General features: G+C 43.2%; 1 protein-coding gene across 2 annotated transcripts in view; it reads left to right on the forward strand.

Annotated features, from left to right (window-relative positions):
* Window positions 1-14,423, forward strand: part of CFH (complement factor H) — a 70,475-nt gene extending 56,052 nt beyond the window's left edge. For both annotated transcript variants that reach the window (XM_077332712.1, XM_077332713.1), the window contains 4 exons: window positions 1,558-1,734; window positions 5,430-5,612; window positions 11,842-12,038; window positions 13,378-14,423. In XM_077332712.1, coding sequence (XP_077188827.1) covers window positions 1,558-1,734; window positions 5,430-5,612; window positions 11,842-12,038 — 557 coding nt within the window. In that variant the 3' untranslated portion in view covers window positions 13,378-14,423. The remainder of the gene's footprint in view (window positions 1-1,557; window positions 1,735-5,429; window positions 5,613-11,841; window positions 12,039-13,377) is intronic.

The following is a 14,423-nucleotide window of genomic DNA, read 5'->3' on the forward strand; positions in this document are numbered from 1 at the left end:
CAGTCAGCCTCCCATTGGCAGGTAAAGCCGGGTGACATCTGCATATCGGTGACATCCTAGCCCAAACCTCTGGACCAGCTGTGCTTGGCACATGAAGATGATAAATAACATTAGCGTTGTCCCTGAGGTCAACTGTTGACCAAACCAGAATAAACAAAATGTATGTGATGTTGAAAGTCATTACAAGATTTGATGATGAAAAGCAGCACTTCTACGTTCCAGTGAACTCTATAGCTGTGATGCAATAGGAGTGCTGGATACAGTTGAGAATGCCTATGGCAACACAGCTGGATCAAAATCAATTGGACATATCTTGTTATATGTAACCTCCTTAATCATGGAGCATTTGTAAACACGGGTAATACAGATGGTTTTTGGACTCTCCACCTATCAAAAAATGATGAGTGATGGTCAAGAATCTTCTGTCCCTCTTCTGAAGATCAGATGTGAGTGGAATCCACCAGTCAAATATTGCATGGATATCAACAGATAACTCATTCTGTGAAGTTGTCCAGATGTTCAAGCAGCTTACAGGGCCTGCTACAGCCACCAACTGATCCCTGGAGAGACTCCTCTATGCAGCAGGATCAGCTGTATGATGGTTGATATGGTTGAATAAGCCAAACTAGAATCAATTTACCAAATCACTAATTTGGTTGATTCAAGTTTCAGTGAATCAGGAAAACCCAAATCCGAATCTGAAAAGTACTGATTTTTTTTCCTAGTCATATTCCTACTTACAGTTTCTGTGTTTAAAGATTGTCCTGAAAGACTGTCAAACACATAACATTCTCCACCCTATGCCCCCCACAGGGCTTTACACTCTGCGGGTGAGAACCTACTGGTCGTTCCCGGCCCTAGAGAAATGCGCCTAGCCTCAACCAGGGCCAGGGCCTTTTTCGGTCCTGGCCCCTACCTGGTGGAATGAGCTCCCGGGTGGGCTGCCGGCCATGCGGGATTTATCAATGTTCCGCAGGGCCTGTAAAATGGAGCTCTTCCACTAGGTCTATGGTTGAGGCTGGGGTCATCACCCCCCCCCCCAGGGTTCGAAGTGTACATCACTCCTTCTCCATTCTCTCCATCGCTTCGGTAGTGGGGGTGGAAATGGGATTCTTTTCCGTCATGTTGAGATTTTTAAAGTCTTTAATGGGAATTTTAATGGGGTTAAGACTATTGTTATCCGCCACGAGCCTCTGAGGGAGTGGTGGGAAATAAATCTAACAACAACAATAATGCATTGAATATCCCTCCCAGTATTTTTCTAACTTCATGACTAATTTTCTTTGAAGGATCTTTTTTATAACTCAAAGTCTTTCTAAACCAGTAGATTCTTCCCACTGAAAGAAAATGAAATTCTAGTGTTGAATTCTTTGTTGATGTCACACAGGTATGCAATTCACCTCTTACCTTTTCCAAATGGTTTAGTATTGGGCTTCTCTCACACTGGAGAATAAAAGTCACATTGTTTTCAGGCCCTGAAAATATTTGTACCATTTAAACCCACCCATCTTCTCTGTGAGTATGTATTTGTATAATTGTCTGTACCTATCATTGTAGATGTCACATGTCCTATCCCAAATCAAATTGCCCATGGTGAAATTGTTGGTCAGCCAAAGGAAAGATATATGCCCTATGAAACAGTGAGGTATCAGTGTGACCCAGGCTGGAATCTTTTTGGACCACCAGTAGTAACATGCATGAACAAGATATGGACAAATCTACCAAGATGCCTAGGTAACCTCATGTTCATATTTTATAATCTTCTAAAAGTAACAATGTGCTTAGAAATGCTTAACCATTAGGACATTCTTACATGTGGCTAGGGTACATCTGCTGACTTGACAATCCACCAAGTTTAGCACTGGAGGCTTTTTACTGCCGTTTTCCACAAGTTCGCTCTCCACCCCCAAATCTTATGAAAATAGGGAATGACCCCTCCGTGTGGGTGTACTGCCAATAGGAAGAGAGCACTTTGTCAATTTTATGCCAATAAAAGGTTACTGATTGACTGATTGACAATGAGGTCTAATCAGTTCAAATTGTATGCAGACAACTCACTACCTACCTGATTGGCCCTCCCTGGGGGTGTGATAATGCAGGTGTATGTGCTAGTGCCCATTGTATTCTTGGGTTCAATGGGTTTGCCTCTAGTACATGTATCTAGTTGCGAGCTTAAATGGACTCCGGGGAATGGTAGAGGACAGGAAGGCCTGGAGGATCATTGTCCATTGGGTCACATTGGGTCAGACATGACTTTGCAACTAACAACAGCAACATGTATCTAGTACATGTATTTGCCTCCAGTAAATGTATATACATTTTTTTTCTATTTTAAAATGTAATCCATACATTTTTTCTAGTAAAAAAAAATTATTTTCAGTAACTGTACCTTGGCAAGCATCTTCCAGACGTGCTGTTAATATGTGCCTGCTGCTCTGTGTTGGGCCTGCTTGGTCATCAGTTACACAGACCAGGCCTAATGTAGGAATGACTGACTTCAGTCCTGCATGGTCTGCTCACTCTCAGTCTGGTAAAAACCAGGGGGAAAAAAACCCCAAAAATTTAAGGTGCATATAAAAGTTCTTTTCTTTCTTATTCCAATATGCAACAAGGTCCCAGTATTGAATACCTTGTTTCACCTTTGCCTTTTCACAGCATATTACATCTGAAAGAATATGAAATATGAAAAAATTCAGAAAATACAATCAAAGTCTAGAAGATGTTTTAATGCCTTCCAAATGCTTACCAGCACAGAGAAAAATTCTAGCTTACAAGCAGTATGGCAACCTGCACTGTGTGGATCCCGTCTGTTGAATCATGTGGACCCACAGGCCAACATCGTAAATACATCATTCCTAATAGTCCCCAGCTGGATGGAGTAAGAGTTAGAAGTAAACAGCTGAAGCCAATTTCCTAAGCTTTGGCTGCAATCAGCCAAACTTTAGAACATGACTTTGAAATAAAAGGTAAAGATCTCCCCTGTGCAAGCACTGAGTCATGTCTGACTCTTGGGGTGATGCCCTCTAGCGTTTTCTTGGCAGACTCAGTACAGGGTAGTTTGCCATTCCCTTCCCCAATCATTACCGTTTTACCCCCCCCCCCCCCAGCAAGCTGGGTACTCATTTTACCGACCTTGGAAGGATGGAAGGCCGAGTCAACCTTAAGCTGGCTCCTGGGATCGAACTCCCAGCCTCATGGACAGAGCTTCAGACAGCATGTCGACTGCTTTACCACCCTGTGCCACAAAAGGCCCTTGACTTTGAAATAGCTACTAATAATTTGTGAACACATTTGAGCGAGACAAGGTATCGTACTCAAGTCATCAGTCAGGGTTTATCCCGAGTAAACACTGCAGAAGGGATTCCTTATTTGATGCAGAAGCCGCAAGGGCACATAATAAGCATTTTACATGTGCTTTTCAAGTTCTTTCCTCTCTTCTATTCGATTCAGCCTGTTTTAAAAATTTATTGGCATATAATTTCAGGCATACAGGGATGTAGTTTGCCTTCATCTCTGGGTTGGAGGAGGACGTTCAGTTTTAAGGACATGCTTGTTAGAACTGATGTCCTAACTAGAGATGACTTAATTTGAGACCAGATTGGTCCTGGGGGTAATTTTAAGTGTGGAAATTGTAATATGTGTCAGTTTACTCTAGAAACTAGGGAGTTTGAGTGGCCGGCTGCTGACTTTGTTAATGACCTCACATATTTTTCTAACTGCAAGACAAACAATTCTGTATATTGCATATTATGTAGCTGCACAACATAGTATACAGGTTTCAGCAGAAGACCTATTAAAACACAAATTGGAGAATACCAGTTCATAATTAGACTTGAACATTTGGACGCTCCTCTTGCTCCTCACTTCATAGAGGTAGATCATACAGCAGATGACTTGATGTTCTTCATGATCTGTGTTTCAGCCTCAGCATTATACCCCTCAAGATGTTACCAAACTTCATTTATGAAAAGAAGCATCTTTGATTCATCATCTTGGAGCTTTGGTGCCCCAAGGACTTAATGCAGAGCTTGATTTAAGTTGTTTTTTTGGGAATGACATTTTATTGTGATACCTGCTGCTTAGTTATAAATATTTCTTTTTGCAATGGCTTAGTATGGAGACCTGTTAAAGAAGATTTAAAACTTTTTGAAAATAGCCCTGCATATTGACAGCTGTCAAAGAAGTTCTGATCAGTTATTATTCTGACAGATGTCAAATAAAATCTAATGTCAATTAGTTTGACAGCTTGATTGCAGCCACAACTTAGGTAACTGGCTTCAGCTATTTATTTCTAACTCTTTCTTCATCCAGCTGGGGACTATTAGGATTGATGTATTTACTATGTTGGCTTGTGGGTCTACATAATGCTACAGATTGGATGCATAGAGTGCAGGTTGCCATACCCTTTGGAAGCTAGAATTGTTGTGTGTGCTGGTAAGCGTTCAGAAGGCATTAAAGGCATGGGGAGTTGTTCTTCTACATGTTATATTGACTTTGACTGTATTTTCTGTATTTTTCACATTTCATTTTCTTTCAGATGTAATATGCTGTGAAAATGAGAAGGTGAAACAATGTATTCAATACTGGAACCTTGTTGCATATTGGTATAAGGCAACTTTTATATGCACCTGAAAAATGGGGGGGGGGGGTTGGTGTTTGCCAGACATGCCAGAATGTCTTCTGTTTCAGTGATGTTGTAACCATTTCTTGTGGTTGTCAACCCCTGGTCCGCAACCCGGTACCGGGCCGTGAAGGCCTTGGTAATGGGCCGCTGCCAGCTACACCTGCCTCCCCCGCCCCACAGTGAGAAGCTCACCAGGCCATGAGAGAAGCAGTCGCCAAAGCGGGTGCGAGAGCCGGGGGGAAGAGGTAGGCGCGGCCGCTGGAATGCTGGCGGACACAAATGCGCATGCACGTTTTCACCACCAGGGGGCGCTGATGCGCGGCGCCTGGGCTGCAGGCTCTTCCCCACCCCTGGAGCCAGTCCTCAACCATAAAAAGGTTGGGGATTGCTGGCTGACTGTACATATTTGCTTCACTCTGAGTCTGGCCCACAGTTTTTGTTTCAATGTATACATCTTAGAATGCAAACTTGGGATCCCAAAACAGTTAAAACAAGTTGGTTTTAATGAGCCTAAATATCTAATCTTAAAATTCTAAGAAGGACCTTGCAGGAACAACCAAGTTCATCTCACACAGAATGTTTTTCAAGCAGTGTCCTAGAACCGCAGAAGAAAAAGCTCAAAATATTTTGCAATTTTTGTGTTTAATTAGACCATGCTACTAACTATGCCTTGTAACTATCACCTTGAAAACGAGCATTAGAAAAATGCTGATATGCTTGATGTGGAGTCTCGATCTGTGCATTCCAGTCAATGCCAAATTAGACATTATCCAAAACAAGTTTCTAAGATACTGAATATTTACAGATCCTGAAAGAAGATGCGGTCGTCCTCCTGTTATTCAAAATGGTGATGTCCTTAACCTTGTTCAGGCGAGCTATCTACCAGGCACAACACTGCGATATAAATGTCAAAACTTGTATGTAATGAATGGGACTGCTGAAGTGCGTTGTGAAAATGGTCTCTGGTCAGAAACTCCAACATGCATAGGTATGGGAAAGTTTGTAAGTATACTTGTGCACTAGGGGCCCTATCTGGCCGATTCAGCTTCGGTACCCATTAAAGTCAATGGCACCATTAACTTTAATGGGAAGTCTTGTGTTCCCAACTCTTCTGAGGGGTGGTGGTTCTAGTTACAGCCTCCAAACATTCAGGCTAGCTCTAGCAGGCTCTTCCCTGATGCCCCTCCAAATTTCACAATGATTGGACCATATGGTACACGTCCAGAGATCCCAAAAGACGGTGCCCCCATCTCTCCATTCTGTCCACTGGAGAGTCCATCCCATTGGATAGAATGGAGTGGGGCTTCAACACCCACGCAGATTTGACATCCCTGGGACTTGGATCAGATCTGGTGTCAGCCATCATGAATTTGGAGTTCCTGCAGTTTGTTGCTGGTCCCACCCATCAATCTGGCCACCCTCTCGGCCTAATCTTTGGCACAATGGTAGAAGTGGATCTGCTGATGGCAGATGTTGTCCCATGATCAGACACTATGCCCTGAAGGCCCTCCTTCCCTAGTTGGATGACAGTCATATTTTTGCACACCCGTGGAGAATGATGGACTCTTCTGACTTTCTGAATGCTTTGTGGAACCCAGTGCCTCAAGATGACAGGATGATGGTACTGGTGGGAAATGGCTTTCCCATTTGTCTGCTGCCATTGATGAGATTGTCTCCCAATGCCCTCTCCACCTTTACCTCAAACACCTCCCTGATATATGAAGGAGCTTCAGGAGAGGAGAAGGGAAGTGAGATGCCTAGAGTGAGTGTGGAGGAAGACTCACAACAAAGCCTTAAGAGCATCCTGCCACATACTTATGAAGGTGAATGGCAGTGAAGGTGGCAAAATGCCACCGCGGCAACCAACCTGGGGACACCACAGAATGGGCCAGGCAACCCCAAATGGGGTCGGGACCCCAGGGTTGAGAACTACTGCCTTAAGGATATTGTAAATCTCTCCCTCTCATCTGGGGGAGTTCCCAGGGTCAATTAAGGGGGTGGTGGTCTGCCCTTTGCTGAAGAAACCAATGTTTGATCCATGGGATCTGGCCAACTATCTCCCAGCCTTGGATCTTGAGTTTCTGGGTAAGGTGGTTGAAAGGGCCACTGTGGACCAGCTCCTAGCATTCTTGGATGAAACGTAAGTGCTCAACCCATACCATTCTAGCTTCCATCCTGGCCATGGGGTAGAGAAGTGCCTTGACGGGTGATCTCCGGCACCAGCTGGATAGTGGTGGATTGGTTGTCACATTATTAGATGTTGGTTATAATCCATGTGGTCAACCATAAGTTGTTTGTCTGCTGCCTCACTGGGGCTGTTAAATGTGGAGCATCCCTTGAATGTCTGATCTCCTTTTCCTAGAAGAAGACACAGACTTTTGCTCTGGGATATGAGTTGTCAAACCCCTTTCAACTCCCTTGTGGAGCTCCATTGAGGGTGGTCCTCTCTCCCATACTTTTTAACATTTACATATACCCTCTGACCCAGCTGGTCCAGAGCTATTGTCTAGGTTGTCACCAATTTGTGGATGACACCCACCTCTCTCTCCTGATGGATGGCCATCCAGACTCTCCCCCAGAAACATTGCCAGATGTTTGGAAGCCATAGCTTGATGGTTGGAGCAGAATTGTCTGAAACTCAACCCTTCCAGGTTGGAGTTCCTGTGGTTAGGGAAGAAGGGGGCTGATCATGGTGCAGCATCCCAGCCTGGCTGGGGTGCATCTTAAGATCTCACCCATGGCCAGGAATCTGGGGGCTTCCTTATTTCTGGCATTTTTTACCCCTTCACTAAGCTTGGCGACTAGTGCCCTAATTGTCCTCAGAGCACTAGACCACGGTGCAACGGTCACCTTGATTTCTGTAACTCTCTCTACATGGGCTTTCCTTTGTCCTTGATCCAGAAACTACTGGTTCAGAATGCAACTGCTTGAGTCCTTACATAAATGTCTTAGGGAACCCTTATCCAACCTGTTCTGAGGCAGCTGCATTGGCTGCCAGCTGTGTATCAGATCAAAACTCTGGTACTGACCTTCATGGCCATACATGGTCTGGGCCTGCCTTATGCCCCCTACAGGGCTCCTTGCTCTGTGGATACAAATTTGTTCATGGCCCACAAGAAGTGAGGCTGTCCTCAACCAGGGCTGAGGCCTTTTCGATTCTAGCCCCAACTTGATGGAATAAAGACCTGAGAGCCCTTTTGGAGCTTTTACAGTTCTGCAGGGTCTGCAAGCCAGACCTCTCCCACCAGGCATTTGGTTAAGGCCACTGCAGAGAAGATCTGCAGGCCCCTCCTTGGCACAGCCAGTCCATCAGGTTTACCCCATATTAACATCCCCCCAAGGCACAATTTGGGGGTCTTGTTGTGCTGATGCCAAACGGAGGGGTCTTGGAGTTTTAGTTATTTTGCTGCTGGGGATTTTATGGGTGGGTTTTAATTGGGGTTTTATTGTGCAGTTTTTATCCTGTAACCTGCCAGTTAATCTGGGAGTGGTGGGAAACATATCCAATCAATAACTAAAATTTATTCATAAATGATCTTGAATTAGGGGTAAGAAATGTAGTGGTCATGTTTGCAGACGGCACAGAATTATCCAGAATTGTGAAAACCAAGGCAGACCATGAAGGGCCTGAAGAGGACCTCCACAAACTGTGTGACCATGTAGCAAGTGAAGTTCAGTGTTGTTAAGTATAAAGTGATTCACGTTAGGAGAAAAAAAATCTCAACTTCATGTAAAGGCTAATGTGATCTGAACTTGTACTGACAGTGAAAAGATCTTGAGGTTGCTGTAGATAGCTTGTTGAAAGTATCATCTCAGTTTGTTACAGCAGTGAAAAAGATCATAAAATCGCCCATAGTATAATAACAAACTGACTAACACCCTCTTTGAACAACCGAAACGCCGTTTATACACCTGGACATCTCCAGATGGCATACACCATAATCAGATCGATTTTATCCTTTGCAGTCAGAGATGGCGGAGCTCCATTCTAGCAGTAAAAACATTTCATGGAGCAGATTGTGGCTCTGATCATGAACTGTTGGTGGCCAAGTTGAAAGTCAGATTACGTAATATCAAGAAAAATGTACCCCCAAAGAAGTTTGATGTCACCAAGATTCCACCAACATATGCCATAGAAGTGAAGAACAGATTCTAACTGCTTGATACTACTGAGAAGCTACCTGAGGAATTGTGGCAAGAATTTCAGCCTAATATCATAGAAGCTGCTTTAGAACAAAAAACAGGAAAGAAGATGAAATTGCTTAACATCTGACACCATCAAAATTGCTGAAAAACAAAGAGCAGCAAAAGCTGCTTGCATGGGAGATGAATTCTGGAGGCTAAAAGCAGATTTTCAATGCGCTGCTAGACCAGATAAGGAAGTGTACTGGGCACAACAATGCAAGCGGCTGGAATGTACTAGAGGCCACACCAGAAGCTTCTTTGTTCAGGTGAAACAAATTGGAGCACCTTCACTGCTCGTAAAGTGACCATCTGCAAACCGCCCGTGGTGCCGCGGGCGCTACGGACTAAATAACAGTAAGGGGTTCTGGGGCGGGATGTGGAAGGGGCGGGATGTGACAGACAAACGGAGGGACCAATCGGCAGGTGCGAAGCGCCTGCCGATTGGTCCCTCTGATTCCCAGCCCCAGGCTCCCGGCCTGATGCAGTGAGAGGCGCAAAGCGCCTCTCGCCGCGTCAGGCCGCCGCCTGAGGGAGACCCCCGGCAGTCGCGCAGAGCCGCAACAACCCCAGGACTCCTGCAAGATAGTCAGCCACTCGCCGGCCCCTCGCCAGCCGCTCCGCATCAGGCCGCCGCCGCCGAAACCCCAGGACTGTTGCAAGATATGCAGCCGCTCGCCAGCCGCTCGCCGCTCGCCGCCGCCGAAAGATCCGCCGAAAGATTGCAAGTAGTCCCCCCCCCATACCCACTCTCACTGCTAGCGCCCATTGCATTTCGAACTGCAATGGGCTATATTTCTAGTCAAAGATAAGAATGGAAAAGACTTGACTGACCAAACCAATATCAAGGATCGATGGCAACAATATGCAGATGAATTATATGCAAACATTAGGGTGCCTCAGTCACCAGCCAAAAAACATCCAACATGAATCGGAACCGCCTATACTGGAAGAAGAAGTGATCTGGGCTCTGAAACAGCTCCCAAATAATAAGGCTCCTGGCATAGATACCATTCCAGTGGAACTATTCAGATGTGTTCCACCAGCAGCAATCACAGCATTATGCCAAAAAGTCTGGGAAACTGGCACATGGCCAATATCCTGGAAAAGGTCTGTTTTTATCCCATTATTAAAGAAAGGTGATTCTCACATCTGCTCAAACTATCAAACTGTAGCCATGATCTCCCATGCAAGTAAAATCTTATTGAAAATCATCCAGAACCATCTCAAATCAACCATTGATGCTCAGCTGCCAGATGTCTAGGCTGGTTTTCAACATGGTTGTGGCACCCAAGACCACATTGCAAATTTGCGCTGGATTCTTGAAAAAACACATGAATATCAAAAGGCCATCTATCTATGCCTTATAGATTATTCTAAAGCATTTGACTGTGTTGATCACAAGAAGCTATGGGATGCCTTACATGAATTGAGAGTGTCGTCCCACTTAACCCACCTCATCAGTTCATTGTACACCAACCAGGAGGCCACAATGCGAACAATCAAGGTCAGCCAAGGAGTGAGACAAGGGTGTATCTTACCACCCTTTCTTTTTAACCTTTATGCAGAGGTAATTATGTGGAAGCTTAATCTGGAAGAATCTACAATCGGAGTCAAAATTGGAGGTCATAAATCAATAATCTCCGTTATGCAGATGATACAACACTCCTTGCTGAATCAGAGCGTGATCTGAAGACCCTGATAAAGAGACTAAAAGAAGAAAGTGAAAAGATGGGACTATACCTAAATATCAAAAAGATCAAGATCATGACAACTACTTGAAGTCACAATTGACTCTATGATCAATTAAAGTGGTAGATGCAGCCATGAAATCAAATGGCAAATAACACTGGGCTGGAATGCAATGTTAGGCATAAACCGAAGATGGAAGAGTAAGGATATCAGCATTAATACAAAGTGCCAGCTAGTCAATGCCGTTGTCTTCCCCATAACAACCTATGGATATGAAAGCTGGACCCTAAAGAAGGAAGACAGGAGGAGAATAGATGTTTTAGAATTATGGTGTCAGAGATGAATGCTGCAAATACCATGGACTGCCAAAGTTACCAACAAGATAGTTTTAGTGGGGAGCAAACCATCTATGTCATTAGAAGGCAAGATATTAAGGCTAAGGCTCACTTACTTTGGACACATCATGCAATCAAACTCACTAGAAAAGTCATTAATACTCGGCATGGTCAGTGGCAAAAGGAAACGTGGTCGCCAAAGGATCCACTGGCTTGACACGATCAAAGCTGATACAGGGATGACCATGAACCAACTAAAAGAAGCAGTCACAGACAGGGGCGCATGGCGAAGACTTTCCTATAGAATCGACGTGGGTCAGACATGACTGAATGGATGACATCTTCAAAATGCCCTTGTAGTCTATGGCATGGCCTCAATTAGTGTATTCTGTAGTCATCATATCACAAATAGGACATCACAGAGCTGGAAAGTCTACAGAGGAGGGAAGCAAACATTATTAGAGGGTTGGAGCACCTACCCTATGAGGAAAGGCTGAAGAGTGTGGATCCTTTCCATTTAGAAGAGAAATTATAAAGGAGGGGGCATGATAGAGGGCTATAAAATTATGCATGAGGTAGAGGGGGTTGACAAAGGGACATTTTTCTCCCTCTCCCACAATCCTAGAACTTAAGGGCATCCAAGGAAGCTGATGGGATGTTGATTCAGGATGAAGAAAAGGAAATACTTCTTTACACAGTGTCTGATATAAATATAAAATTTTCTGCAAAAGGGTGTAATGATGGCCACAGGACTAGATGAGGTAAAAAAAAGGGTTAAATCAATTCATGGAGAATTCATTGTACACCAACTGAGTGGTGGCTGAGTGTAACAACCACATTCAGAAGCCCTAAACATCTGGCTCCCAATGCCAGGTGGCATTGTTGTTGGTCTCTAGAAGAATTGGTTGGCCACTGCATGAGACAGGAAGCTGGACTAGATGGACCAGATCAGATCCTACAGGGCTCTTATGTTGTGTCAAAAATACAATTTCTTGTTCTTTTTTACAGAGGCTTGTACAATAAGTGAAGATGATATGTCAAATAACAACATTCAGTTGAAATGGCAATATGCTCCAAAATTATATTCAGAATCTGGAGATATGGTGGAGTTTGTGTGCAAATGGAGATACGGTCCAGATCCAGCATCTCCTCCATTCAGAACACAATGTATAAAAGGGAGGGTGGAATATCCAAGATGCATCTAGGTACTTACATTGCTTTTTCATCTCAATAGCAGGAAAATTCTCTTGTGAACGTAAATTTCTTTTCAGATTGATGTCAAAGTTCCTCAGATTTTTCTAACCCATTTACCACCTCAATTTCCAAATTACAACATTATTTAATTAACTTCCATAACAGGCTGATTCTGTGAAGGTTCAAGGGAGTGGCAGGCTATATTGGATGAGCAATAGGGTTGTGAATGTCCTGCTTTGTGCAGGGGGTTGGACTAGATGACCCAGGAGGTCCCTTCTAACTCTATTATTCTGTACTTCTAACTGCTCTATTTGCATACTACTTTTCTGCCAAGGCATTCAAGGCACTTTTTGATTTAAAACATTAATTCAAAATGAGTGATTGAAAATGTAAAATGTTAGATTTCCCATAGGCCAGTGTTGATCTGTTCTGGAACTAATGATCCAGTCTTCTGCTCTCCTGCTTTATATTTGAGGCTGCCATGGGCCAAGCCTCATGTTGGTGCTAGCTATGCCTGTTTTATTCCTCACCTTGAATTTTTCTTTCTCCCTGTCTGTTCCCTTTTCTTCCATCTCTTCTTTCTTTCTCTTTTCTTCTTCCTGTCTCTTCTTCATTTTTTTCCTATTAAATTTCATGAATGTATATAAAATAGTTGTGTTAGATACCTCTTGTTCATGGCATGACTCCTTTTCTGTCCTTCAAGGAATACCAGGGTTGCGACCCAGGGACAGGTAATTGGAAACCACCTCCAAATGTCACTTGTCTGGCAGCCAGACAATCTTAGCATCTCCTGGGTATATAACACACATGCCATGTGATAAAAGGGAGCTCTTCCTCCAGCCATTTGGTTGAAGTCAACCTAAACCACCACTTCCCACTGGCCCACAAGCCTCCCTTCCTATGATGACCACTACAAATTTGCCCTAACCACTGGGCCTCAGTATGAGTTGAACTGATACTCTTTGCAGTTTCCACCATTCTTTAATGTTATTATTGTTATTATGTTAATGTTATTGTTGTTATCACCTCATTATTACTACAAATGGAGTTACCTGTATCGTTTTTTGTTTCATATAAACCGCCTTGAGTCTTCAGGGAGGGCAGTATATAAATACAGTAAATAAATGAATACTGGGAATAGATTACTAGATGGCATGGTGAGATGTGTCTTTGATATATTTATATGATTAACTAAACGTATTAAGATACAAAAACTATTTTATAATACTTTTGATATTCTTCATACATATACTTTTTAAAAGCTGCATTCTGCTACAGATCAAGAGTAGGTACAAATGTGTAACATTGTCACAAAATCTATTTCTGAATTTTTTCTTGTTTATTTAACAGGATTATTAAGACAAAAAAGGATGCAAGTGATGTTTTCAAGCAAGATTTGTTCTTCAGAAATCATCATTCACTTCTTTCAAACTCTGCCATACCCAAGCTGGTTTTGTTATCATTTTTTGGGTGAATGATGTCTTCAAAATGGATCATGGAGTCAGAATTGGAAATGTTATAATAACATGGTAGTAGCCCACCATAAGAGCCTCTTGTGGCGCAGAGTGGTAAGACAGCAGACATGCAGTCTGAAAGCTCTGCCCATGAGGCTGGGAGTTCAATCCCAGCAGCCGGCTCAAGGTTAACTCAGCCTTCCGTCCTTCCGAGGTCGGCAAAATGAGTACCCAGCTTGCTGGGGGGTAAATGGTAATGACTAGGGAAGGCTCTGGCAAACCACCTTGTATTGAGTCTGCCATGAAAACACTAGAGGGCACCACCCCAAGGGTAAGACATGACCCAGTGCTTGCACAGGGGATACCTTTACCTTTAGCCCTCCATATCTTGTCCAATTTTAAGGCTGCACAGTACGAAATATTACACATATGAAGCTATAAAAGGAAGAAAATGTACCAGCAGTCAACAAAGCAGTATGTTCCTGACTCTGTAAATTGAAATATCAATGAGAATTAGACATATTTTTCAGAATATGCTGGCTATGTATAAATGAAACAGATTGTTATTATTTAACCTGCAGATTCTGCCTCCATGTTTGTCCAGAACAAATAACAGACATTTGTCTTTATTGCTAAATAAAAATGTTTATTTTTGCTGTTAAGGTTTATAAAATGACCATGCTAGAAAACATTTCCAGTGCTTATAGCATAGTTTGACTCCTCTGCATGTTAACCACTCATCATATCAATATGAAGGTTTGTGAACAAAGACCTATGATTACAGTCTCAACTGTATGTATATTTTCATGCTTTAGAAGAGGCTGAGGACTGAACAGTGTATAAAAATTATCATCGGGGAAGGGCGAGAACATCCTACAACGGTTGTTGGATATATTCAGAATTATTCTGCTAAAAAATATTAAAAGACATCCTTTGAATATA

The sequence above is a fragment of the Paroedura picta genome, chromosome 4 (assembly GCF_049243985.1).
Source record: "Paroedura picta isolate Pp20150507F chromosome 4, Ppicta_v3.0, whole genome shotgun sequence".
Classification (NCBI taxonomy): Eukaryota; Metazoa; Chordata; class Lepidosauria; order Squamata; family Gekkonidae; genus Paroedura; species Paroedura picta.